The following is a 25,865-nucleotide window of genomic DNA, read 5'->3' as shown; positions in this document are numbered from 1 at the left end:
TCTGTGACTAAAAGGGGAAAGTATAGCAGGCATAGCAGCCCGGCGGCGCAAATAATAGGAACATTTTGCAAACACATGCATATGATTAATGTTCCTACACATATCATCCATCCCTGCCTTCTGCCATTGTACGATACACTAACACAAAAACCAAGGCCTCACAAGATTGAGCATTCTGCAGAGGAAATATATCTTTTGAGTTGCTCAGACATAGAGTGTTGTTGGAGTAAATTAAGAATGAACAAGCTTTAACAATTACTTGAACACCAGAAGAGTAACAACAATTTAATTTAGTCCTAATACGTAAGGCTATGAAGTGCGTGTTCTTTTTATCAGCCAGCAAAATTTGCGCACGCATGAATTATGTGATAAACAAACAGTGGTTTGCTGTGCTGTTAATTGTTGATTACAAGATTTGTTTTCTCCCTTGTCTATGAGTTTGTAATTATTGTGCACTTTTCTTAATTCTCATTAGTCACAAACAAAATAGATTAAATAATTAGCTGTCCAATCTTGCTTTTCTCCAACTTTCTCTTTTTCTATCACTCTCACTCACTCTCTTCTTTGTGCTCCTCGTTGGGGTAAAATACTCAGCAACAATTTCCGTCCAGCAAACTAATTTATATGTTTGTTCTCACAAGCCCCTAATATGGCAGCTGCTTCCTTTTAGCTTTGAGAGCAAAGTGAATAAAACAGTCCTTAAATTAAGACAAGCTGCAGATCAACTTGTCGTGACAGGTTAGGCTAAGAGACTCATAAAATCCATTTGCAAGCAAAAAATAAGTGTCAGAGCATTTCATTTCAAGACCATCTGACAAATCATTAATCCACTTGACAGACATCTAAACGGAGAAATTAATACTTCATCTCAAGCTCTTGTAGATTTGGCATGTGGAACACATTGAAAATAATGGATTTAAACTGAATGCAATAACAAATCTGAAAGCAGTCTTAATCATTTATTTTCTGCAGAATAATTAAAAAAATCAAATCTAATGGGAACACACAGTAATAAAATATCCATTTAAAATGAATATGATTCATCCTACATTGCTCCGCCTTTAGCCTTAACAATAAAAACAATACATTGAGACTGTTTGTTACATTTTTACAGTGTACCTCTGTGCCTGTCTCCCTCATCTTCCTCTGTGATTCACACTGACCGGCCGGGGAAGCGACACACAGGCTGTACAGATGGATGGACTTTTTACAATTCTGTGTGTCTGAGGCATGATGTGATGCTTTTTCAGCGTGTTGAGACGACCTCACTGAGACTAACGGAACTGGCCAGAGACACAATGTGCGTCAGTGCTCACTGACAGCTGGCAGCCTCCAGTAGTGTAACCGGCGATGTAGCGTAAAGTATGTGTGTGTATTTGTTACGATCTTCTCTTTCGTCATGTTTCACTTTTGATTGTCAAATTATTTTGACACTGCTTCTTTCAGTGACTCAACAGTGTTCAGACAGAGCAGACTGATGTCTATATGGGTGTACAGGCGATTGTTGACTTCGGCCTCCTGCACATTGTAATCTTATGGTCTGAAGAGGAGCAGGAGATGTGGATTCACTTCACAAATAAATGTTTAGTAAAATGGATTGATCATGCAGTGGAAACCTTGGGGGAGGGGGGGTCGTAGGAAGTAGGAAATAAAAAGAAATCCAAAACCTTTCATTTCATTTTATTAACTATGGCAGTCACTAGAGCACATACTGTACCTCAGCCAAGGCCCAACAGTCTCCTTAAATCCAATCAAGCTTCACCAAATTTCAAACACTCATCGGTTTCCATAAATATGTCAGATATTTTTCATCAAGACCCATGAATTATTCCCTGGGACAAGGGTGAACATTTTCAAGCAATCAACATTTAAAAAAAAGTGAAAATAAATTTTGGGATATTTGATGTGGAAATCGTTCCAGTAGTTTTTGCGTGATCCTGCTAACAAACAAACAAACAAACAAACAAACTAACTAACTAGCCAAACAAGTCCCCTTATGAAAACACTAACAAGCTACAATGTTTAAGACACAGAATACATTTCCTGGATGTCCCCCTGACCCAGGCTGATCTGCAGTAAGATTCAGTGGGTTCTTCCTCTGGTCATGCACCATCCCTCCACAAAGATTCATGGAAATCAGTTGAGTAGCTTGCGTACAACCTCCTTGGTGGAGGTAATAAGCAGTTAAATCCGCTCAAGTCACGAAACACCACCTGCCTTTCACGATAAAGTAAACATGCACAGATACATTATTGATTAAATAGGCTAACCCCAAGGATATTGAGATGTAAAACCCAACAGAACATTGATCATCAACACCTAAACCTGGTTTATAAAATGCCGTAGTTTGTGGAAGTAACCTAAGCCAATGTAAGAATATATACTTGTGTCTGTGTAACTCTGAAAAGTACTACTTATTTGTGTTTGAGTTTATATGTCTCTGTGTGTGTACCTCAAAAGATGACGACGGAAAACTGAGTGAATCAGGTTGGAGTTGGAGCTAGATAATGTTGATCTACGAGTACTGGATTTACTCCCACACTGCAGAGATGAGATGTCAGAGGAGATGATGTGTATGACCACTGAAGCGACTGAGGCAGAAGGAGGGGGAATTTTCTGTGCTTGTCTTGCCACTGAGAGACATGGATGAGACATGATGTCTACGTCATCGCAATGTGTAATTCCATTTTTACAGAGGTGCATGTTATCCATCCATCCTTCCATCCATCCATCCGTTGTCTATACTGTTTAACCTTTCATAGTGACGGGGGAGCTGGAGCCAATCTCAGCTGACATTGGATGAAAGGCTGGTTATACCCTGAACAGGTTGTACAGCATAGGGCCAACATACAGAGACAAACAACCATCCTCATTCACACCCGGGGGCGAGACTCCAATTAACCTAAGCTGCATGTTTTTGAGTGTGGGAGGAAGCTGGAGTACCGATGAGAAAACCTAGGCAGACACAGACTCCTCACAGCAACAGGAAAACTCCATATAGACAGGCCCCTGGGTGGTCCAAGCTCAGAGCCTTCTCGCTGTGAGGTGCACAGTGCTAACCACTGCACCACTGTGCACCTCAAGCAAACATACAAGATGATTAAAGTGACCATCATCCTTTCCGGCACATCCGCGCTGCATGCAAGGAGGAGTGAATATACTACAGGTCTTTCGAGTGTATCGGGAAAGAAGACAAAACCAGATGATATTGTGAGATTCAGTTGGTTTAGGTTCACGAGATGTTAAAAACATTAAATCAGTATCCAGAGGACCATTGTAAAACAACCGACAGTTTGCAACAATTTGAGACTAGGTCCACAAATTGCTCACACTTCTACTCCCTTAATGCTAATAAAAGTGTTGCAGTTATTAAAAACCTTTTCACCCATTGAGGCTGTGGGAAAATAGAGAATTTGAATACTGCCTCTTTGTAAACAATATTTTATATGGAGCTGTTCATTTTATATTTCATCTTGTTTACAGTTTTTTGAAAAATATAGGGTCACGGACAAATTGTGTTGTCATCCTTTTGAAATGCTAAACAATAAACAACACCGCCAGAGTGACTCCTGGGTTCAGTCTACTTTGAATAATTCTCTGAACCAGTTGGTTTCAGACCCCATCCTGATCCAGCCCAGTCTGCTCTGATTGGTTAGCTGGCCCACTCTGTTGTAATTGGCCAACACATTCTATTGCATTGCGAAAGTGTCGGCCTACGCTCCTACTTTACCTGGCTTTGTCGTGGGCTGCTTCAGACTAGCTGCTAGCTGGGCACTACGCCACTGTGGGGCACTGTGTCACATGATATCAGAATGATGTGGAAATATCGTCCTGACCACTGATGAGACGCCACAGAAACTTCAGGAACAGTGGGGGGAGCAGCTCGCTTTCGGTTCACAGCTTTTAAACGTAGCCGACATTTGTCAAACGTTGTTTTCCCACTGGTGGAAAGACAAACTGAAAAAGCGTGATACGTCTCCTTTGAGTGGATGATTTTAGTTACCTGTATTGAAATACATTTTAAAAGCCATCGTCCTAACACTGTACATAACCTGCTGTAAACTTGGACCCTGTGCAATAGCTGGAAGCAATGAGTCATCTTTTACCTTCTTTAGATTCTGAGGAAAGATAAACGATGCTTTCAACCCACAATGTCTGTTGCCGACTGTTAAACATGGCATGAGAGCTGTAATAGCAGGGACCGCCATCTACTGGGGATCATTAGGTCTGATGATTGCTCTGCATGATTGCATAACAGCCACTGGATATGAAGCTATTTTACAGACCTAAGTGCACCCTGTGGTGCGAATGCTGTTCCCTGCTGATGCTCCCATATACCAAGAAGAAAACGCCACGTTGCACAGGGCTAAATAAATTAAAAAGTGGTTCCGTAACCACAGCACATCTTTTAATTTAAAAGATCTCAACGTCGTTGGTATTTTTGAGGAGCAGTGTGTGAGGTCTGCATTCACCTCCTCGATCCCTCAAAGACTGGGTCCTATCGTTCTTGAAGAGTGGTTTAATATTGCAGGGTATGATGCAGTATGACATAACTTCAAGGAGGTTTCATGCTGCTCTTAGGGCCGGGTGCCCACCTTAAAGGCTACTCTGCTTCTCTTTGCTATTCCTTTATTTATTTTTTATTTTATTTGGCAGAGGCACCCTGTGGGTTTCAGTCTGTTACCGACGGATGGAGGCTTTTTCCGTAAAGAGCAGTCTTCTCATGTTCCCACAGCCTGGGTCTGCCTCCAGAGCTTAAATGCGAGCAGGTACCTATCTGCTATTGGTGCATGATTTATGATTGTGAAGTCTCATTTGTGCTCTCTATGCAGAACAGGTGCGCTTTGTTTGTATCTCTGTACTTCCCTGGACTTGTCACTTGGCAGTTCTATTCTTTCACTTATTTTCCATTATGGCGCCACTCTGACAATGGAAGGCAGCAAGTCGCTGAGCCGATTCACACTTCTGCCTCTGTCTCTCTCTCCTTCTGGAAGAAGGCTTGGGGCTATCATAAGCAATATTTCTTTCATCTCTAACCCATGAGTGATTCTTTAAAACTCAACAAGCTCTTTGTTTCATTTTATTGACATAATTCACTCAGACCTGCAGCTTGTTCCCTTTTAAATGTTTAACAGTGATTAAAATAATTTAAGACACCTGAAGGCAGAATACATTTCTTCGAGACAGCAGCAGCTCAATTATCCTGCTGATTCCAATTGAAAGTGAAAACCCATCCAGTGTTGATGGTTTTATCAAAATTGTAAGACTTCTGCGACTCTCAGCCCGCAAGTTGATTTGTTCCTACTGAGACCTTAACCTTAAAAAACATTAGACACTGTAAATAAATAAAAGACTTAGTAATTTCTGAAAACAGCTGGGTTTTGTCTTTTGTTACTCAAAAACTAAATGGCTTATTTTGAGGGGACTATTTTCAGCCATAGATTAGCTAGCAAGTATTTACAGCAGCAGGGGGGTCTATGATTGAGTTGAGTCAAATTGATGTGATGATGTTCTTTTGACAAAACATCAATAGACATTTAAAGCACAGAGAATATACAGCTACATTAAGCTGTGTAGTGGCCTCAGTGAGGCGATCGTTTTCATCTTGTCTCTTGACTATAACAAATATATAGTGTATTGCCTAACTCTGTCACTGGCTTGATTGGTTGGGTCATATTCAATTAATGTCCTATGTATTTATGGGGTTTCTGTGCCCTCCCTGGACACCCAGAGGTGAACAACTAGTACAGCAACAAACTCCAGAATCTTGAATTTTTTTATTAGGTCATTTATTTATTTATTTGCTGTCAGCATTCTGGTAATTGTTGGTGAACAGAGAATGCCATCACAACACTGTAGTCCATACATCAGGGGCTGCAGTGAAATATAGGGCTACATTTTGGAGGTCCCTGCCGCTGTTAGATTGCAGAGGGCGTGGGCTCTACCATGGCAGCACTGCCTCTTAACAGGAACTTATCATGATCAGACAAAGCCTCGCTGACAGGCAGTTCAGGGTTTAGCGGCAGCCTTGCTGTGCCAGGCCTCCCCTGGGGTCTTTCATCAATGCCTCCTGCAGAGACACCCAGTGGCCATGCAGCCGATCCCATATTCCTCTGATGGCACCATGCCGTCCTGCGATTGGTTGTGAGGAGGCTGAGGTGAGCTCGCCAAGGTCCAAGTAAGATCAGCGTGGGCGCGGCGGTATGCGGTTTGTAAATGTGGTGGTGGTGGTGGTGGTGGTGGGGGGGGGGGGGTTAGGGAAATGGGGGGGTTGTTGTTGGGAGTGGGTATAATGACACTGCTGGGAGCCATGGTGATAATGGCCATGCTCAGAGCAAAGGAGCACAGGGAAAGCACTTTAATTGAGATATAAAAGACTTGGTTCCAAGGGCACTTCACAGGAAAAGAGATGCAAGCTACAAATGCTTGCTCAGTGTAAACAGTACACAATGACGCACAGCCCTTTGGTCTGTATTTAGAACCCCGCTCACAAGACAGCGTGTAATTAATTCCTAATTGGTGTTAACAACAAATGCTTACTTTCTTAATGCTGCAAGAGAAGAAAGAGGGAAACAAAACACGATTCACATTTGCCTGGCGTCTTAATCAAAATTCTTCCAGTTGTAGGCAACTACTCCTGAGAGCTACTGTTGCTCTCACCGACAAAGTCATGAATGAAAAGTATGAAAGGTGAACCAATCAAAGGCTTTCTACTGCGGGTGTGCGTTGAGGCGGCAGATGGGCCGTGCCAGAGACAGCAGGACGGTGGGTGGGGTGTGGCACAAAGAAAGATTTGCCTGTACTTCCATCTCCTGCACCTGCAGATAAACAGCTTTGGTCCATGACAATGAGCCATGATACGATGAAGAAAACTGGACAATCATAGCTGCAAGTTGGTTTAATCTGTAATTCAAAATACAGTAATCTATTGATTTCGCAAACACTAATGACAAGTATTTAAAGATACTTCTGCATTTGCTGTTAGGCTGGAAATGCATCATGACAATGTCGCCTTTTAACATTTTCAGCCAGTGAAGTTTTTTTCCTTCTGCATTTGCATATGAATTTTGTCTTGTCCTGCCTGGGCACGATTTTCGGAAATAAAGCATAATATTACTTAATTCCAGCTCCAATTTGAATATCCAACAGAACAGATGAATTACAGCTGAATAAACAGAGTCGTGTTGGCTGACATAAAGTACATATATTGCTTGGATACAAATATGGGTTGGTACCTTTCCAAACTAACATTACAAGATCAAATCATGTAAGGTATTCTCTGTGTCCTTTTAGCCTTCCTCCTTTCTTTCTTCCTGCAGACACACACACACACACACACACACACACACACACACACACACACACACACACACACACACACACACGCACACTTAACACCAAAAGTCGCGTTTAAACATGCATTAACACATGCAATCACAAGCTCTCTCTTCCGCTCCATCTGTCTCTTTCACACACACACACGCACACACACACACACACCTGTAGACACACTTACCCTCACTTTTCTCTGAGTCACTTTGGTTCAGGACTTTGTTGTTCCATTGATTGAACAAGGCCATCAATAGCTTTCAAATACAGCTACCTGTCTGAAGAGAAGCTGTGAAGCATGAACGGTGGCAACTCAAAAGATTTCCTGCTAATACCCTCTCTTTCCCGTGTACCCGAAGGAGCCCCGCTATTATTTCCAGCCTGGTGCCTTCGGCGATTTCTCTGTGCTGAAGTGAGAGGGCTTTGTGGCGCAGACGAACGCCGAGCCACCAAGACACCTCCTAGAGTCAAGGTAGACATGTTTCCATGGTACCCAGCCCAAGGTCATCTGGACAACAATATGAAATTAGCCCTCCCGGGACTGAGCCTCCTCTGACATCTTCGCTTTTGCGTCCCATTTTGCCACCAGTGCTCTTTCACATTTCTGGTCCATTCGCCAACCCCGCTATACGCACACACACAGAGAACAACGGGGTTGACTGGATGGATTTTTTTTTATTGTGCTCCAGTGGGATCGTGCTGAGCAGAAGAGTTGGCACCTGCAGGGGGAAGAGAAGAGGGGGAGGTGGTATGGGCGAGACGACCAGAGTAGTCTGAAGCTTGAAGGAGAGTGGAGCAGCTTGGCAGCGGTGGCTGCACGGGTCTCCAAGGTCTGGTCTAATGGCCCCAACTGGCCCAACCTACTGCTGGTGGTCAGATGGCCTGCTCCACAACGAGGCGACAAGGCTAGGGGCACGCTTTCACATTCACTTCAGCCTGTCTTTGTCAAAGACTCTCAATGACTTTCCAAAAATAGGCAAGTGGGAATTCAATAGGGGGGGACAGAGTGTGCAATAGAGGGAAAAGGGTGGAATAAAAGCCAGTCTTAAGAGTCGAGGTGCAAGAGAGCAGCATATGTTGTTTTAATGTTCTCTTTACAGACCCCCCATTCTTTCCCCCAGTGCCCTCAGAAGGGTCTTTAATTTTCAACAAGCTCTAAAATGACAAAGAGTCCTGTTTTTGTAGCGGCAGCATTTACCTACAACACTCCGAGCAACAGCAGCAGCAGTGACCAGCGTCATGGCCGAGGATGCAGAATGAAATGATAGAAGATAAGCAGCAGGGCACATTTAAGCCAGTCACATGAAACAAAAATAGTCGTTGCTACGTCTCAAACTGTGCTTTTTAACTGTGCATCTGACGTTTTGTCACACATTTGCCTGGCAGGCACTGTTTATCTCAATGTGGCAGACCAGTTCAAGATAGAGACATTAAACCTTGTGACAACGAACGCCTCGCTACCCCCTCCTCTGCCTCAGGACCCCCTGTCCTCCATCAGGCCCATATCCCTGGAGTACAAGGCTGATAATTATTAGAATTCCCAGCAGGCGGTGGTAGTGGTTTAATCTAACGCGGGTGTAATCCTGGTGCCCTATCTGGTAGCGCAAGGCCCTGACCACACCTGGAGAACCCCAGAGTTTTCGTAATGAAGGAGGGTGAATCCGCTTTACCCAAATGTGTGTGAGTGAGCAAACAAAAAACAAGAAGAATAGGAACATGATACAGGAATGAATGGAATGGAAAAGGGGGTGCTGTTGAAAATGAGGAGGCAAATTTTTCCTGAGGATATGGGACATGGGATGTGGCTCCATACTCCAGCAGGCTTGGAGCGGAGCCTCCCCGGGCTTTGCCCTAAGGGCTGGATAAATGTTTGCTTTTGTGGTCTCAGCGGATAGAATTATCTGGGATATGACCAGATAATGAACGACTTGTTAGAATAGCTGCAGTTTTTCCGAATGCCAAATACTCTTGTGCACTTCTTGTGCGTGTTCCACAGCCGGACTCCACGCTGTGTGGATGAATTGACAGCTGGCATGGAAATCACACAGGATTCACTTGGATGCACATGCATACACAGTCACCTCAGTCAGCATGTCAGTTTCCTTCTGCAGTCAAATTCAGATAGCGTTAACAAGCTTGAGGGGAACCCGTCTCTCCTCCTCTGACGCTCATTCCACAACAGCACAAGATATTCTATTTAAATGACTTGGGTTTTCACAGGCAGCTATTTGCTATCTGTTACAACCATTTTCTTGTTGACCTTCAAATCTCCTGTGGAGACCCTGCACCATCATTGTGTCAGTGTGGGCAGGCATTAGTTGGACTCTTTCCTGGATCCTGTTTTTCTAATGAGGGATATCAGCACTTTGGCACTGCTTACTGGCAGAGTGCATACAAATGGATGGGGATGAGGTGCAGCTCAACAGACCTGTCCCACAGTCTTGGTCCAAGAAATCCGTGCCCAGAAGGATTGGGTTGCCTTGTCATATTTTGAAATATGCCCATTATTTTTGTAGTTATATTTATTCCTAGAGCACCTTTGGGACTCGGGTTATTTGTAGATAATAGGGGCCACATTGTTTATAGAAATGTTTAGTTTTTTTTCAATGTCACGGTATGCTTTGCCTCCCCCTGTGTTAGTCGGCACAGAATATCCACAAATAGGCTCTTTTGGTTTTACTCATCCTCACATCTAAAATAGAGGTGCCTTTGAATGGACATCTGGCGTCAGTGTTCAGGGTGAATCTCAAGAAAGAATACAGTACCACTCCTCCATGGAAAGGATACACCGGGATAATACACCCGTGGGGGATGTATTCAGGGGTGCAATAGACTCATTATCTTGTCACGTATCATAAAAAAGACAACAAAGCCCAGCGTCGGGGGGCCTTAGCGAATGTGTGTCCGTACTCCCCTGGCTCTTCTCCAGCCGGGCTCAGCAGCAACCTCCCGCGCCGTGCATAACGAGAGATGGCTGTTGACGCACACCTTGGTGAGCAGTATTGATTGTCTCCCCAGCACCTTCTGCTGAGAGGTCTCATTCTGTCTGTCACACTCCCACACAGGCGAAGTGCACACACACACACGCATAAAAAAAAAACCTGCACATAGATCAGCGCACACACACTCAAACACACGCGTAACTTATGAAACCTATGCCACCCCGGAGGACTCTGCTGTTTGACATCTTGCTCACCGACTGCTCAATTAAAGAGTGAGAGTGTGGCATTAATGTCTTAAACCATTAACGACACTACAGTCTGTCAGTGAAAGACTGGCTCTGCAAAGCACCACTCTCTCCGTCCTGCATGACTTTGTGACTTTCTCGCGATCCTCTCTTGTGCCCAATCTTTGTCAACAGAGAGCAGCGAGGCCATAAAACACTGTGGCTTTACTGGTCTCTGCCACTCAGAGCGAGTGCGAAATATCCCCCTGTTAAATAGGAAAGAATGGAGATGATGGAAAGTTTACCACCCATTTTCTCCTACTCTCATTTCATCGGTCACAGGGCTGTGAATATGCGCGTGGGTGCTCTCAACGGATGACAACTGAATCACTGGGATTTTTTCTTTTACTATTAAATCCTCATTTGACCATTGAGCTTCCTTCATTCTGCAACAATTTACCCTGTCAAATTAAGCTTTTACTGCTCTTGTGGCCTCATAATTCCACATATGCCATATTGAGTTTGAGTTTGAAACACACACACACTGCTCCCCTTGTCGGATCCATGAATATTCTGCTGCGTGATTTACATTATTCTAATTTGTGCTGAGTAATTCATGGAAACGAAATAAATTAACACCTTTGTGAACCATTGTACAAAGGTAAAACATAAACATGTGCATGCAGATCCAAACACGTGTGTGTCTGTGTGTGTGTGTGTGTGTGGGTGTGTGCATGAGTGTGTCTGTGTGTGTGTGTTTGTATGTGTGGGGGGGGGGGGTGTTAATTGACCAACCTGCCAGACAATTATTGTCGGTTGACCTCATAACCAAAATGTGTTTCTGATTTTCATGCTTCGGAGGGTCTGTAGTCAAGGAAGCCATGTTTTAAACTGTTTAGACAGCACCTTCCACAGTCCACAGGGGGCTGTTCTCAATCAGGCGAAAATGTAATCTAAGCTGCAAACTAATGAAAAAAGAAAATTAATATTATTTTAAAAAAATTAGTATTTGGGTCCGAATCATTCTAATCAAGGCATTGCAAATGGGATATGCATGTAAACCAGTTGTTTGCCTTGTTGGCCACAGACCTCGCCTTGACTCAAAGATATTTATTCTAATTCCTTGTTCAGAGCATTTCCCTAACTGTGAAGTGATTAATACATGTTTTTGTGAATGTCTAAACAACAGCATGATAAAAGCACGATAATAATTAAATAGGACTCAATCGAGAAACGAAACTGATGGCTCTGCCTTAATACTCTGTGAGGTAATTTATTCCCAGTGTAAAGGTGCTAGCAGCGGTGGCTCCCCAGCATGAGCCCAAATGTCCTCGGCCAAGACGGGCAGGTGTTGAGCTTTGTGAGATGAAGATAGCTCAGGCAGAGTGGGAGGTTGTGGCGTTTGTGTAGGAGATTATTATCCACATACACACACACACATACACACACACACCCTGGGGGATAAACACAGCCATGACAGCGTTCTAATAATGTTTCACTTTTATCAGGATGCACAAATGTGCACTTAGTGTCCGTTTGCTTTCCGGGGCTCAAGACCTACCACAAACGAAGACAAACATCAAGTGGTGCAGTAAATTGGAAATTCTTTCTACCCCATATCTAAATCCTTTGAATTCTCCAGGTCCCCAAAGTAATTAGAGTCTCAGGCGATTGGGGCTCATAGGGGTGCCCGGAGTCCCTGTACTCAAATAGAGGGAATGCCCTATGCCTTGCCATAAGAAAATGATGTCCCAGCCCTTTTCCATCAATTACCCCCTCGTAACTTAAATCTACATTAGCTGCTACTGAATGCATCAAAAATGTGCCGTCCTGTATTTGCCTTCAGGCGTTTGACCAACTCAACAAAATGCATGATCGTTTATTTTTAAGATCAGTCTCACTCTGCAGATAGTTATATATTGCTATATTTCCTATAAGCAACATTACCGGCATGTGTGATAAGCTTGATACAGCTGTAGGCTCTGTGTGGATGATTTGTCCAGACTGGGTATAGACAGTGTCCTAAACCAGAATGCCTGCAGGGTGAGTCTTATCTGCTTGCAGGGCATTAGGCTGGTGTTTAACAGGCCCTGATTGCCCGTCCTCACCTGGCCTGAGGCGCCGTATCAAACTCCCTGTCAGAGAAAGTTGAAGTCTGCACAGGCAGTCTGGCTCGGGTTAAGGGCACTAAAAGTAAGGGTCGGGACTTCTATTATGGACTAGTGCCTTATCAAACTTAGACCAGTCACCTGTCAATCACCTGACTTACCTCATATCCATCTGACCGAGTCTTCAATTAAGAATGACACGTGTGTACAAAGGAACTCTATATCTTTGAGGTGCAGCTGGTCATTTTTTACTTATTTTTGACAACCATACAGACGTGATGGTGCAAGGAAAAGATGAAATGGACAAATGTCCATCGGGGACATATGTTTGCGCAAACTTGTCTAAGCAAAAAAAGGTAAAGATAACAATGAAAGACAAAGGAAAAACTGCAATATTAGAATTTTTCTTTTGCCTCACCCACTTCACCCCTCTCCTCAGTTCACTGCTCCTCTATAGATCACACTGTTATTAACTCATTGTTACTTCCGCTGGGTCTCTTACACCCTCATGCCTCTTATTATCCTCAGCTGCTTTTTCTCTTTATAGGAAAAGCTCTATGTACATTCAAGTGGACCATGAGCATATTTGTTTTCGTCCGCTTCTTTCATCCTTCCTCCAATCTCTTCACCCACCCCTCCATCTTTGCCTCTTTGTTCCTATTTTCAATTCTTCCTCGGCCCCATCCCTCTTTTCCTATTTTTCTGTCAATGGACTGATTTCTTTTTATCCAGGAGCACAGCAGATTAACAGATATTGTATCATGGCCAAGACAGGCAAAGCCCCTCTCTGTCCCTGACATCTAATTAATGGTAATCCTTTAATCTGCTGCTTGTAGTGTAGACCCCTTGGTTGCTGTCCCATTTGCAGCAACAGAAGCGGGTCTAAAGAAGGGACAGAGACAGAGTGGGGAGAGAGCGGGTTGGCTCACTCAGCAGGTCGAACCAGTGGGCCGCTCTGGACAAAGACACATGAAACACAATGAGAATCATTGTCTTTTTATTTCTATAGATTATACATAGTTAATTTTCTACTGTACAATTCATTAGCTGACTGTTCCAGCATCTGTTTTTCCATCATATACTTAGGTGACAATGATATAACCTGTGAGATATACACACACATGCAAACATGCAAACACATGCCAAGCTTAATCTCTAACATTGGCTGTGCAGGAGATGACATCTGTATTTACGGCATCAACCTTACGCTGTAGACGTAGATGTAATTAACAACAGGGGCGCGGGAAGCAAATCCTCTCATCATAATTAACTTAATTAACAGATATAAACAATCACCTTCAGCCTGTCTTCATTTGTTAAGCAATAAAACCGAGTATTAAAACCTCATCTTGGTTCTGTCATAAACAATATGCAGCCTCTCTCCCTCATGGTGACACCACAGATGGCGTTTTGGCGTCATCTAATGAATCTGTACTCCAGCTTTAAAGCGGTGCCACCGTCTTGGACTTTTCAGAAAAAGATGCTGCAGCTCCCAACAGCCAAGTTCTCTAGACAAACTTATGTACCACCAGACTGGGGTGAGTTATCAGCGGCAGGAAAGTCTCTTTCCAAAATAAATATATAACGTTCGTACCATCTGCATTGCATTAGTCATTTGCAGAGCCAACAGGGCAAGCCCCTTCGCTATGGAACACAGCTTGTTTTTTTTGGTGTTTCCTCATTAACAGCACGGTTTGATTAATCAATTAACACCAAAAGTTAACGATCAGATGGAGAACAGATTCTTGTATTCGTGCCAGGTCCAAGCACCGAGACTTTTACTGGCAGAGCCACAAAGGTGGTGGAGCACATCCAAGGGCAAACACAGAGGACAGTAGCACCTTCGCCGTGCATGCCGCAGCAATTTCCCTAACAAATACACAAACATACCCGCACATCAAGACCAGTCTGCACACATCCTGTACATCAACATAAGCAGGCTTGCACACACACACACACAGCAACAGAGAGGGATCAGATACACACAGACAGCCTCTGTGATTAATGCATCAGGCGCGGGTCCCTGCTGTAGTAGGTGTCTGTGTCTTAATCACTCTCTCAGTGTGTTTCATTAGCTCCTGATGGCGTCTGATGAATGGACTTGCCCTGGGTGTCCCGGCGTCTCCGGTGGGGCTGTCACCCAACAGGTTTTGATCGATCCCACTCCTCCTTAGCCAACCCCCCCTCGCCCCCATGTGGTGAGCCCCGCCTCAGATTGGCAGGTACGTCTGTCAGGTTGTTCAAAACAGCCAGCTTCTGAATTCATTAACCTACATTTGAAGGATAATTCAAGCACTGGTCACTGGCCATATGTGCTTTGATTGTTGGATTCTTTCCCACTGTTGGGATTAAGTGCAAGGCGCTGGGCAGTTTAATAAAACATGCAGATGGGCTCTGGTGTTTCTTCCTTCTTACTACTAGTCTTATCCTTATCTCATCTGGGAATGCTGAACTTGTGTTGCACTCCTTAGTTGCCGCACTTGCTTCATCGGTAGTAAATCCCTACGAATCTGGCACCAGATATTCTGCTGAAGCCTTGCATCCAATTACAAAGCACGTTGTTATGTAATAGGAGTACAATATAATTGCCAATCTGCATGATGTGCATAATGTGAAAAGATAATAGTTCTGAGGGGCTAAATTCATGTATTTTGTCACATTTCATTCCACCAGAGAAGGCTGCATCCTTGTGTAATATCTCCTTCCTTTCTTTTTCTTGATTGTAAACATGGCACCTGAGGACTGAGAGGCTGTGTCAGCTATAACTCATAGGGACCTGAGGGTGAAACACTAGGAGAAAAGAGATCTGTTACATCCTGACTCGCCCAATGACTTAGGGTATTTTGAAATCTGGAAAAAGACAGAACGAGATGTCGATCTGTTGTATTCAAATGTGCCTACATTATCTGAATAAATGCAGCGTCAGGGTATGTTGTGGGCTATTACCTCCTGTTCTAAATGCTGTTGCAGAGATAGTTGCTGAGGCAGGCAGTGCAGTGTTGGTGCTTGGCGGTGGCTTATGGGCGGCAGAGTTTGCCAACTCGCTCTCTCTTACTACTCTCTCAGTGCATCATGGAGGATGCGTGGAGCCAGGACAGGGATAGAGGAGAGGGGAAGCCGCCAGCCGGGGCTCCAGGAGGCTGTGCCGCCTGTGAAGCTTAAAAAAGAACCACGGCTGCACCCAGCTCCACCCTCTTCTCCTCCAATCAGAGCAAAACATGGCTATAAATGCAACCATCCTTCATTAGTCTGGGCCCAACCAAGATGTATGTTGGTGTCAGAATACACAATATCAACCACGACCAGGAAGAAGTTGGCCTGCAGGTGAGTTCGGAAACTAGCAATAGTAATTTGGCGCGATCTTTTTCATCGTGTTTAGCGTGTCATGGATGGCAACCAATGCCGTATCTGGGATGCCTCACAACGTTTGCATTTCTGTTAACCTTCCACAACAGGTTTCGTCACCCCTGTGGCGTTGACCAGTTGAAGCAACAGCGCTCTGGCGAAAGAGATTAAACTGTGCACTGATAAACTGATTCAGTTGTTGAAGAAGCTGATTTGGCATCAATACATTTCCTCCACCTCCTGCAGGCTTCAGGCCTTTTGCCAGGGGAGCTTGATACAAAGTTTAATTGCAACTTAAAGAGAATGAAAGACTAAGTAAAAAGCAAGACAGAACATTAGCTATATTGTCTGCAACCAACTTAGAAAATATACTATTAATTAAATGAAGATATACTATGATCAAAGGACTTTGTTTAATGTTTTTACTGGAATGAAATGTAAAAAACACAAAACTGAGCTGATGGTGTTACCGCCACAGCCCTGTTAGACAGGTCAAGGCACAATACAAAGCAACCCAGTTTCCCTGGGAATACATTCATATTGAGTGATTCCAGAGCTCACGATTTATTAGCAATTCCTAAATTCAAGAAGCACTGTGCTTTTATTTAGAAGGTGGAAATGAGGTGATGGATTAGTTTGCTGCTGTATTCTGCTCTTAAAGCTTTTTTTAAACCATTACCAAAGTCTTTCTTTAACATTAAACAAGCAATTTTTTTTCCTTCACCCTAACGCAACATTAAATCTGCAGTTAGGGATTAATTTTTTTAATTTACGAATGGATCAGTTGACAAGTTTGTGGAGATGAAGCCACAGGTAATTATCACACAATTCTTCATTTGCCCAATGCTCTATGGCGCTTTAGTTTGTTCTAGTTGATTTGTTAATTTTGTATTTTGTCGATAACAACTTTACTGATATGATTCCCTCTTACTGTTCACATCATCATTGTTTCTAGATATAGGCGTTTTACATGTCTGTTGCATTGTTTACCTTTGATTCAGTTAGTGTGGGTTAGTGGTAGTGTGGCCATTAGGCTATCAAACTTGCTACCCTTTCTGAATAATGTCCATGTAAAAATGTAATCTTTCTGTTTGAATGGAGAGAATGAATATAAGTTCAGTTTTTTCCTTTTACCAGCAAAACGAACATTTTCATCATTCAAACATTACATCGTTTGATTAAAGGAGAAGACCCAATTCTGTGAGCCGCTTCTGTTTCTTCTTCTATTGTTAAATACTGTCTCAACTTCCTGAAATTGGTCCGAAGGTCCGATACGTAAAATGTTTTCACGTTGCAAAAGGCAAAAGACTAAATAAAACCAGTCCTGTAAAATGCTCTATACTCACCACCTCCATGTGTCTCCTCCATCCTCTTGCCTCCCCCCATGCATTTAATTTTCTCTTCTGCTCTCTCAACCCTATCACACCTCCTCTGCACTCATTTGCTTTCTCCTCTTTCTCGTCCTCCTCCTCTACCTCCCTCCCTTCCCCTTCTGTGCACTCTCTCGCTTCTTGGAGTCTCACCAATGCCTTGTGTTGTTTCACACCAGACCGTGTAGGATAGACTAAAAATATATGTGTTTGGTCCTGGCGTCCCAAAAGACAAATTAATAGAGAACAAAGGAGATAGCAGGACAGCTCAGATAACTCATAAAGAGAGAGCGAGAGACAGAGACAGAGAGATAGAGGATGCGACTCTTGGGGCTCTGTTTCCCACTGAAGAACATTATTACTAGATTATTGATACATGGCAAAATGGATGGAACATAAGTAGGGATAAGCTCGTTATTCCCTCTCCTGCCTCTTTTATGAAAATGCACTTGTTTTCAGTGATTATTTGAATGGCTCGTTTATGATCGAACACTTACTGTACTGCCCTGCACACCTGCTGCCTAAGCAGAAAACGCAGAGCACATCAGGGACAGCAAAGGTGAGGTCTGGGGAGGTGAAGAAAGGATGACAGGGGAAGGGCAGAGGCAGAGGCATATCTGCTGAAATGAATGCACCAAAATAAAAGCTCAAAACACAGACCGTGGAATTGCTGACATTCTGGTGACATTTGGTGCATCAGTGGCATTTCGCAAGACATACGAGCACGTAGCTCAGTTCACATCACTCCTGGCATGAGACGGGAGCGCACACCTTCTGAAATATTCAAGCTGCCACAGAGGAGTGCTCATTAACATATCTAAGATGACTTTTTCACTTCATGTCTGCTGTTCACGCCACAAATTGCTCTTCATTATCCCTTGTTTTTACATGTTTTATTCTCTTATGAAGCTCGACGAGTAGTTTAATTTACAGTAATGAAAACTGTGAGACACTCCGACCTCAATCTTTGTCTTGCTCCCTCTCGCTGCCTCCCTCTTTCTCTCCACTCGTGGCTCCGTGTACATCCATCAGGGAGTGCTCCAACAGAGCGCGGCAGGCCCGACGATTGTCCTCATAAATTGTGTGTGTGTCGGGGTGCAGAGGGGCTAAGTGAGCAGTAAATAACAAAGGGTCCTGCCGCCATCCGCTCACCGTCGCCACGTTTCCGGCCACGCAAGATTACCCAGGATGCCCCTGGAGGGGTGTCTTCTTTCTCTGTGTGATGAATGGACAGGAGGAGGGAAGAACATGCCTTCGCCACCCGGCGTCTGACAGAGAAAAGGTGAGGTCCAGGAACCCTGCCGATTTAAATTGATGAGTGTCTTTATTTGGCCGTAAAAAAAGAGAAAGAGGCTGTTTGTCTCCCCCTTTCTGTAATAACAGATCGCTCTGCAGATATCTTTAACTGCCTTCATTCTTCACTGTCAGTCGCTTTTTTCTCTGTCCCACTCACTTTCTCTTGCTCTCCTGTGTCCTTTTCGATTTTTCCTCTCCTGCCTATTCTCTGTCCCTCTATTGACTGTGCATTCATAACCGCCCCTGGTCACTTATTTCTACTCTGTGTCTGTACTTTTCTACATCCCCACACTTCTCTCCAAGAGCCTGCTCCCGACTCTGTTCACTCCACCTGCTGCTGTTAGCTCCGACATGCTATCAAAAACGCCATCAAACTTGAACATTCCACTCATAGCTCTCTTATTCACTACTCCTGGTTCTTTCTTCCACTTTTGATTGATGTAACTCTTTGCCAGACTCAATTCCCCCTTTTTTTTTTGTTCTCACCCATTATCATAAAGCTATATTTTATTCTAGGTAATAACATTTTATTGTGGTACCTGCCAGCTGACTTTTTTCCGGCACCTGATTCCTGACATTTTGCCTCGCCTTGCATTTTCCACTGTGCCTCTGCATGCTGTTATCATTCACCTTGATACTCAATATCATTCCATCTATCTTAGTCACCCTTTCCTCCCCCGCACCCCTTTCTCCCCCATTTGCCAGATTTAGACCTGACAAACTAAGGATCTGCGTCCTAAACAACACCTGCTTTTGTTTATTTTGATTCCCCATTTCCTGGTTGTGACAGGTTTATTGTGCATTTAGTGATTTCGCTGCATCAGTTCCGTTTAGTTGAATGGTATGCAGCCATCCTGCGTAAAAAATAATCTAATGTTAGGTTTTAAGATAGTTGGGTTTGATGAGAGAGATTCTGCGTGACTGCCTCAGCCTCTCGCCTAGAGGAGCGGTCTCTCCTAACGTTGACAGCTGTAAGAAAGGAGATGAATAGGTTCAAAATGGGATGTTCAGCCTGTTCTCTGAGATATTCTTAACAAAGCTTATATAAGGGCTGAGTTATAGGTTTCTCTGTTTAAATGTTACCTTCCCTCTCTCTGTTTTCTGTTTGGAGGAGAACATCATGTCGGAAACGTTAAACTGTCACATTTTGGCAATGACTTTGACAGGATGTGCTTAAAAGAGAAAATGGCCATTATCAGGCCATGTGGCTAAGAGAATGATAATTTTGAGTCTCCCTCCCACACTAACATTACCATGTGATACTTAACGAAGTCAAAATAATGATACATATTTCTTGCTTCTCTGCCATAGGACAAGAATAACATTTGTATGGATTTCCATATAAGCACTGCATATCGCATATGGATCAATAAAGTATTTAATAGTTTGATGTGTAACCTTTTTAAGTATATCGATTTGTGCAGTGGTCTGCATGAGGGCTCAATTTGGAGTGTATTGACTGTGGTGTTGTTGTGATATGTAGAGGGAGGGCCTCGGGCTCCGGGCAGACGCTATCAACGCCACAGTTATTGACCCTCTCGACCTTCTTCCTACAAAGACAATATAGGCATCTCTATAGTGGTCCCACTATATTGCATCAACACTGCAGTGATATAAACATAACCAGTCAGTATGCATTTGTTAGAAACAGGATTGCTTAAAATGCTTCTACTTACAGCCTCTTAAACAGAGTTCCCAATAGAGTTTATCGAACCTCAACACTGATAAAAAGCCTTCTATTCCTGTAGCACTAAGTATTGAAAGTTGTTAAGTATTACACTGAATGCTTGGTCAGTCTCTTATTTCTAAATGTTGGTATTCTTTTTGAAAAATGCAGCATGACTTATGTAATTCAAGTCATCCTGTTCTCAAAATTTCATTAAACTGCTTATTGGCTATATAAACACACACATTCCACATTAGAAAAATATCTAAACATAGGTTTGATGCAACAATAAGCTATAAAGGTTAAAGAGGTATAGATCTCTAGTTTGACAATGTTTATGTTTAGTTTCTCTTATATCCATCTGTGGTGTCTGGACACAGGCACTAGAGGTTTTTAGCTCGAAGTTAGCTATGGTTAGCCTGATACATGATGTTTGTCAATGTTTTCAGCTTCATGTTTTTTTGATGATCAATATGTTTGATTTGTTTGATTTATTCATTTCATTTGTTCATTCAAATCGGATTTAATCTAACACTCAACAGGTCAAAATAAATTAGTTCATAATCAGCATTACTACATTTTTCTCCATAAAAAGTTCTTACGAATTCTCTAAGAGCGGTTGTGCAACGTTCTTCTTAACTGATTTACATTCTCACACAGTTCAGTTCTTCAGTACTAGACTACTGGTGCCTTTAGCTGTGTGCATCAATCACTTGACCTTCACCTTGGTGGTCATTGCCGTCGATAGAGTCTCCTGCTTTCCCCGGCTACTAAACTTTGTCTCCAGGTTAATTTCGTATTTAACAAACTCTTACAAGCTAATTTAATTCTGAAAAATATGGGACGGTTTCTTCTAACACCCCTGCATTTAAATAGTTTGATTTATGCTGTCGGATAAATCTGTATATTATAGAAAAACATTGTCATGTGTGAAAAGCTTTTGCAGGAATCTCAGAAATGTTTAATCTTTTATAAAAATTCGGGACGCTCACAGTCCCACTTCCCCAAAAATCTATTAATTTCATAAAATTTGAGGCTAGATTTAATAGAAAATCCACTCTATATAATCTTTATCTTGATAAAGATTATCTTGATAAAGATTATATATATTAAGTATAATAAGTGCTACCACTTGTTGAACAAGTGACTGTGCTGCAAAAATAGTTCATATGGTTCACTCAAGTTCAATTTAATCTGAAGAAGAACTTTGTTTCAACTTGAAATTTAATAATAACAATTAATCATTTATAAAAGATGTTTAACTAATGAAATTTGTCAAAAATACATTTACACACTATTCTAATTACACTTTAAATATAAGATAACAATATGTCAACGGCCATGGTCATGTTAGATTAACTCAGATATGTAAGGCAAAAACTCTACCTTAATTTTTAACTAAAATGCCTCAATGTTTGATGTCATTTCAAAACTCTCAATGTGTACAGTTTCTATATTTCAGTTTCCGGAAAGAAGTAAAGACAATTCGAAAGATTATTCGCAGTATCTTTTATATTTACAGATATAAAATTAATACCTTCTTGACAATTGTATTATTAGTATGAAGATCCATTCATGGTTTAAGACACACAAGGAGTTTTAACTCTCAAGCAATGAATGCTGGGGAGAGGTAATACCTTAGTTTTGTTTCTCTCTTCATTTAATGAGTTACAGCAAGTGAACATTTAGCTGTTCATTCATTCAACTCATGTATTCAAATTAAAAAGTCTTCAAGGTAACGACTCTTGTGTAAAAGTTAGAAAGTAAACAAAACATGATACATTGAGCTAAGTATTTATTTATTTAACAACATATTTATATTTGGTCAATGAGATAATTTAAGTTTATTCCACTGTAATATAAAATGTAAAATTTTGAATTATTTGTAAATTATTCTAGACACATTTTAATTCAACTTAACATGTTTGCTATCTTTGGAGAGCTTGAATTCAATTTCAGGTAAAACTTTAAAGGTCTGCGTGCAACATAAGGTTAAAATGATGGGCCCACCAGAGGTCTGTGTAGTGGAAAAAGCCGACATAATTTCCCCAACACACCCTGTTTAAACTGTGCAGCTGTGAGAAAGCGGAGCAGCTGGACGAGATGGAATCGGGTAGCAATATCGCAACTCTTCAATTCTCTTATCGCCCTCTCCTCTAATCTCTCTCTCTCTGTCTGTCAGCCTTCATGGTTTCTTTCTGGCCTCCCAGTGTATCAGTGCAGAGGTAAGCAGTGTCGCCAGGCTAGAGGTGACCCCCTGGACCCTATTAACATCACACATACTCTGAGTGGCCAAAACAGCAGCCCCGAAATTAACTCCCCTCTCCCCCTCTGCCACCATCGCTGCCAGAGCCCACTGCTGGGTGAATTAGATTGCAGGCTTTTTAATACAGCTTTTAATGGTTTATAAATTGCGCGTAATGATTCCTCTTTTCCTCTCTCTCTCTCTCTCTCTCTCTCTCTCTCTCTCTCTCTCTCTCTCTCTCACGCAGTGCTTTTTATGGCCTCATCGCTTTCTCAGGGAGTGGGTGGGATTTAATATGTGGTGGAGGAGGCAGAGTGAGGAGGTGAAACTAGACCTGCTCTGCAGAACTCTCTCCCTGCCCTTAACGCTTCCCCAGGCTACGGAGAAGGGAGTCTCGGAGATAATGCTGGACACTGATACATTCTGGCTGTAGCACATAACGGCTGGGACATGACAGGGCCGCATGACGGAGTGGTCACCAGAGAAGTGAGAATAACCTGGACTTGTGTTCGGTGGCAGGTAGAGAGCGGGATCAGAGGTGCGATTTGTGGGAGAGGCCTCACCACGGGGAGAGACAAAAATATGCACATCCCAACCAGACGCCGCAACCAAAATATGAAAAAGGACAGAGAAGAACACTTGTAATAGTACCCAAGTGTAAACATTAATGCATTTTTTACACCTTACCAGTGCAGTACAACCACAGTACACCTGAGTAAAGTCATCCAGTGCCATCCAATATGTTGTGCCTGTACACCCTCTCCTCAGTCATGTGTACCTGAACTCCCCTTTGTGCTGCTGGAACAGTGGATGTTCTCCAACTACACTTTTTCCTCCACATTGTCTTCGCAACACAATATTTTTCTTTTGCAGCATTTTAGTGTTAACTGGTTCTTTTGTTATTGCTCCAAAGAAGAAACATAAAGCAATGTGTAATACATTGATACTCTGAGAATAGGTTGTTATACATTTAAAAGTAATCAGGCATTTATCACGCATTTTAAAATAGACATCCTCTTTTAATGTTAAATTCATTCCAACACTTTCCTTCACTGGCAAACATTCGGCCTCCCTAGCAGTCTAGAGACTGGTAATTAGAGCAGTGTGGGAGGTTTTCAATTCCTAATGCGGCACAATATGAACAGTGGCCAGCATAAACCCAGTGCTTTCCTTGATGGTTCTTTGGCACTAAGTGAAATTCCAATTAACTGACCTAAATGTCTGCAGGGAGTGTTTGTCTGAGAGTGTGGTGAGAACGCAATTATGTTTTCCATTTTGTGCTCGGACGTCATCTGTCTAACAGCAGCAGCAGGAGCAGCGGCAGCAGCAACTTCTGGTGGGTGCACGTGTTGGAGAGGCTGTTTTGTCAAGCTGTACTTTCACTTCTCCACTCTGCAGCTCTGGAAGCGTAAAATGTGGCTCATTATGTGTTTCCAATGGTCCACCGGACTGCAGAACTGAGGGAGCAGTTCTGAGAGAACAAGAGAGGAATCATTTACATCGTGTGCAGTGGAGCACTCAAGTTAGCCAGGCTCAGCCAGACTCCTTGTCACGCAGTCATTGTCATACTGAGGTGTGACATCGCTAACGACTTCAGTCCTATGAGCCTCTTAGGAAGCGAGACATCAACATGGAGAATATGAGAATGTACCCCCGCCCCCGGGAAACAAATTAATGTCCCTGATCTCCATATGTGCATTTTAAGAGGTTTGGAGGTCAGTAATCCATGAGATTCAGGTTAAATGTTCCAATTAAGTTGGGCCTATAAGTTCCACTGTAATTACCGAAGAACATATATCTCAGTGGTAATCAAGCCTGCTTTGTTTTAAGAGCACAGAGACAAAATGCTCCTCCTTTCCTGGGCCCATGCAGCTCTAAAAACAAGACAAATCAGAGAAAATGTTACTTAAATAAGCTAAATTGACTGCCAGCCGATGAGGAACATTTTATTTGACAATTACAAAGATAACAACTGCACGAAAAGCATATATTTTCATTATTTAAGGTATTTCATCTTACTTTGATATGTTTTTGAAGTGTACCTGCTCTTCCTCTCTTGTCTGCATCAACTTCTCTCTTTTCTTTCCATCTCCTCATCTTGTCCTGTGTCTCTTCACTTCCCAAAGGCGAGCTCTGATTGATGCGTTTTCATTTTCCGCCACTGTCAGTGAGAAAAGCAATGACAGGCTCAATTGATATTTATATGCAAACGTTAGCGGCCTCAAACCAGGAAATTCTATTAAGTAAAGTAAAATATAGAGCAAAAAATATGTACCTCATCTTAACATGCATTTCAACCTTTTACACCAAATTAATGAAAAAAATAAAAATAATCCCCCACATTCAGGGGCTGCCATGTTGCACCGGTGATGTCATTTGGAGCCAGTGTATTCACAGAGGTGATTAGAGAATGGAGCTGAAGTATCAAAGTCACTTACTCAACCAATAATAAGTCAGAGCCACCTGTCAGTCATTACATCTCACCCATAGATTGTATTTGGTCGGCTGATGGCTGGCTGCAGTATTGGTCATAAACAGGTTATAAGCTGGTCAGGTTTATGAATTGTACTGCAGCCAGCCACCAGGTAGCGACCAGTATGTTTTTGGCTTCACTTTTGGGGGAGCTGCTACATCATCCATTTATTATAAACACTTATACAGTGAAGCTAACTATGTGGCATTGTGATGGATGGCCACTGTTTAATGTAGCGTGACTGCACAGGGGCTATTTGTCAGCTGATGTCTGGGGCTGAAAGGCATTGAAGTACAAGCAGTCTGCTAGTGCCTGTTCAGTTAGCTGACATAATCAAAGCCTCATTGTGTTGAGTAAAGATTTTGTTGAAACAACAACATCCTTTATGGGGTTTTAAGCCAACTACTTCACAATAATTACCCTATAAACCTCTGAAAAATTCCAAGATTGGTGAGTTTGGCCATGGGTAGTGATGAAAAATACCTGCTACCAAACTACACTATCCAACTGAGAACAGTTGTGAGTGCAACGCTGTCTAACTGCCCCATGCTGTGCTTTAACGAATGGTTCAAAACAATTTGGTTTATCAAAGAGAGACTCCTGCCCTACTTTCTCCAGCTTTCTCTGAATTCTCAGCTATTACAAACGCTGCCTGCAGACCTTTGCTGGGATGAGAACGGCTCCAGAGACAGAAATGTGTCTATATAAATAAATACCCCTGTGTTTAAATTCCCTGTTCATTTTTAAAAACATGTGATTATCATATTGTCACGACTTCTTCTTCTTCACATCGAATCTTACAGGCAGCAGGGATTTGAAAAAAATAAATAAATCAAAAGATGGGAGATGAAGAGGAGAAGGATGAAC

At 42.6% G+C, this 25,865-nt stretch overlaps 1 protein-coding gene across 1 annotated transcript in view; it reads left to right on the top strand.

Moving 5' to 3' along the window:
- Positions 1-15,867: 15,867 nt before the first annotated feature.
- unc5b (unc-5 netrin receptor B) overlaps positions 15,868-25,865 on the top strand; it is a 71,324-nt gene continuing 61,326 nt past the window's right edge. Inside the window, exon 1 of the mRNA XM_062401552.1 lies at positions 15,868-15,927. Within this exon, the coding sequence (XP_062257536.1) occupies positions 15,868-15,927 (60 nt within the window). The remainder of the gene's footprint in view (positions 15,928-25,865) is intronic.

The sequence above is a fragment of the Platichthys flesus genome, chromosome 12 (assembly GCF_949316205.1).
Source record: "Platichthys flesus chromosome 12, fPlaFle2.1, whole genome shotgun sequence".
Taxonomy (NCBI): domain Eukaryota; kingdom Metazoa; phylum Chordata; class Actinopteri; order Pleuronectiformes; family Pleuronectidae; genus Platichthys; species Platichthys flesus.
The sequence above is the reverse complement of the archived record's forward strand: the minus strand, read 5'-3'. Positions and strand labels throughout refer to the sequence as shown.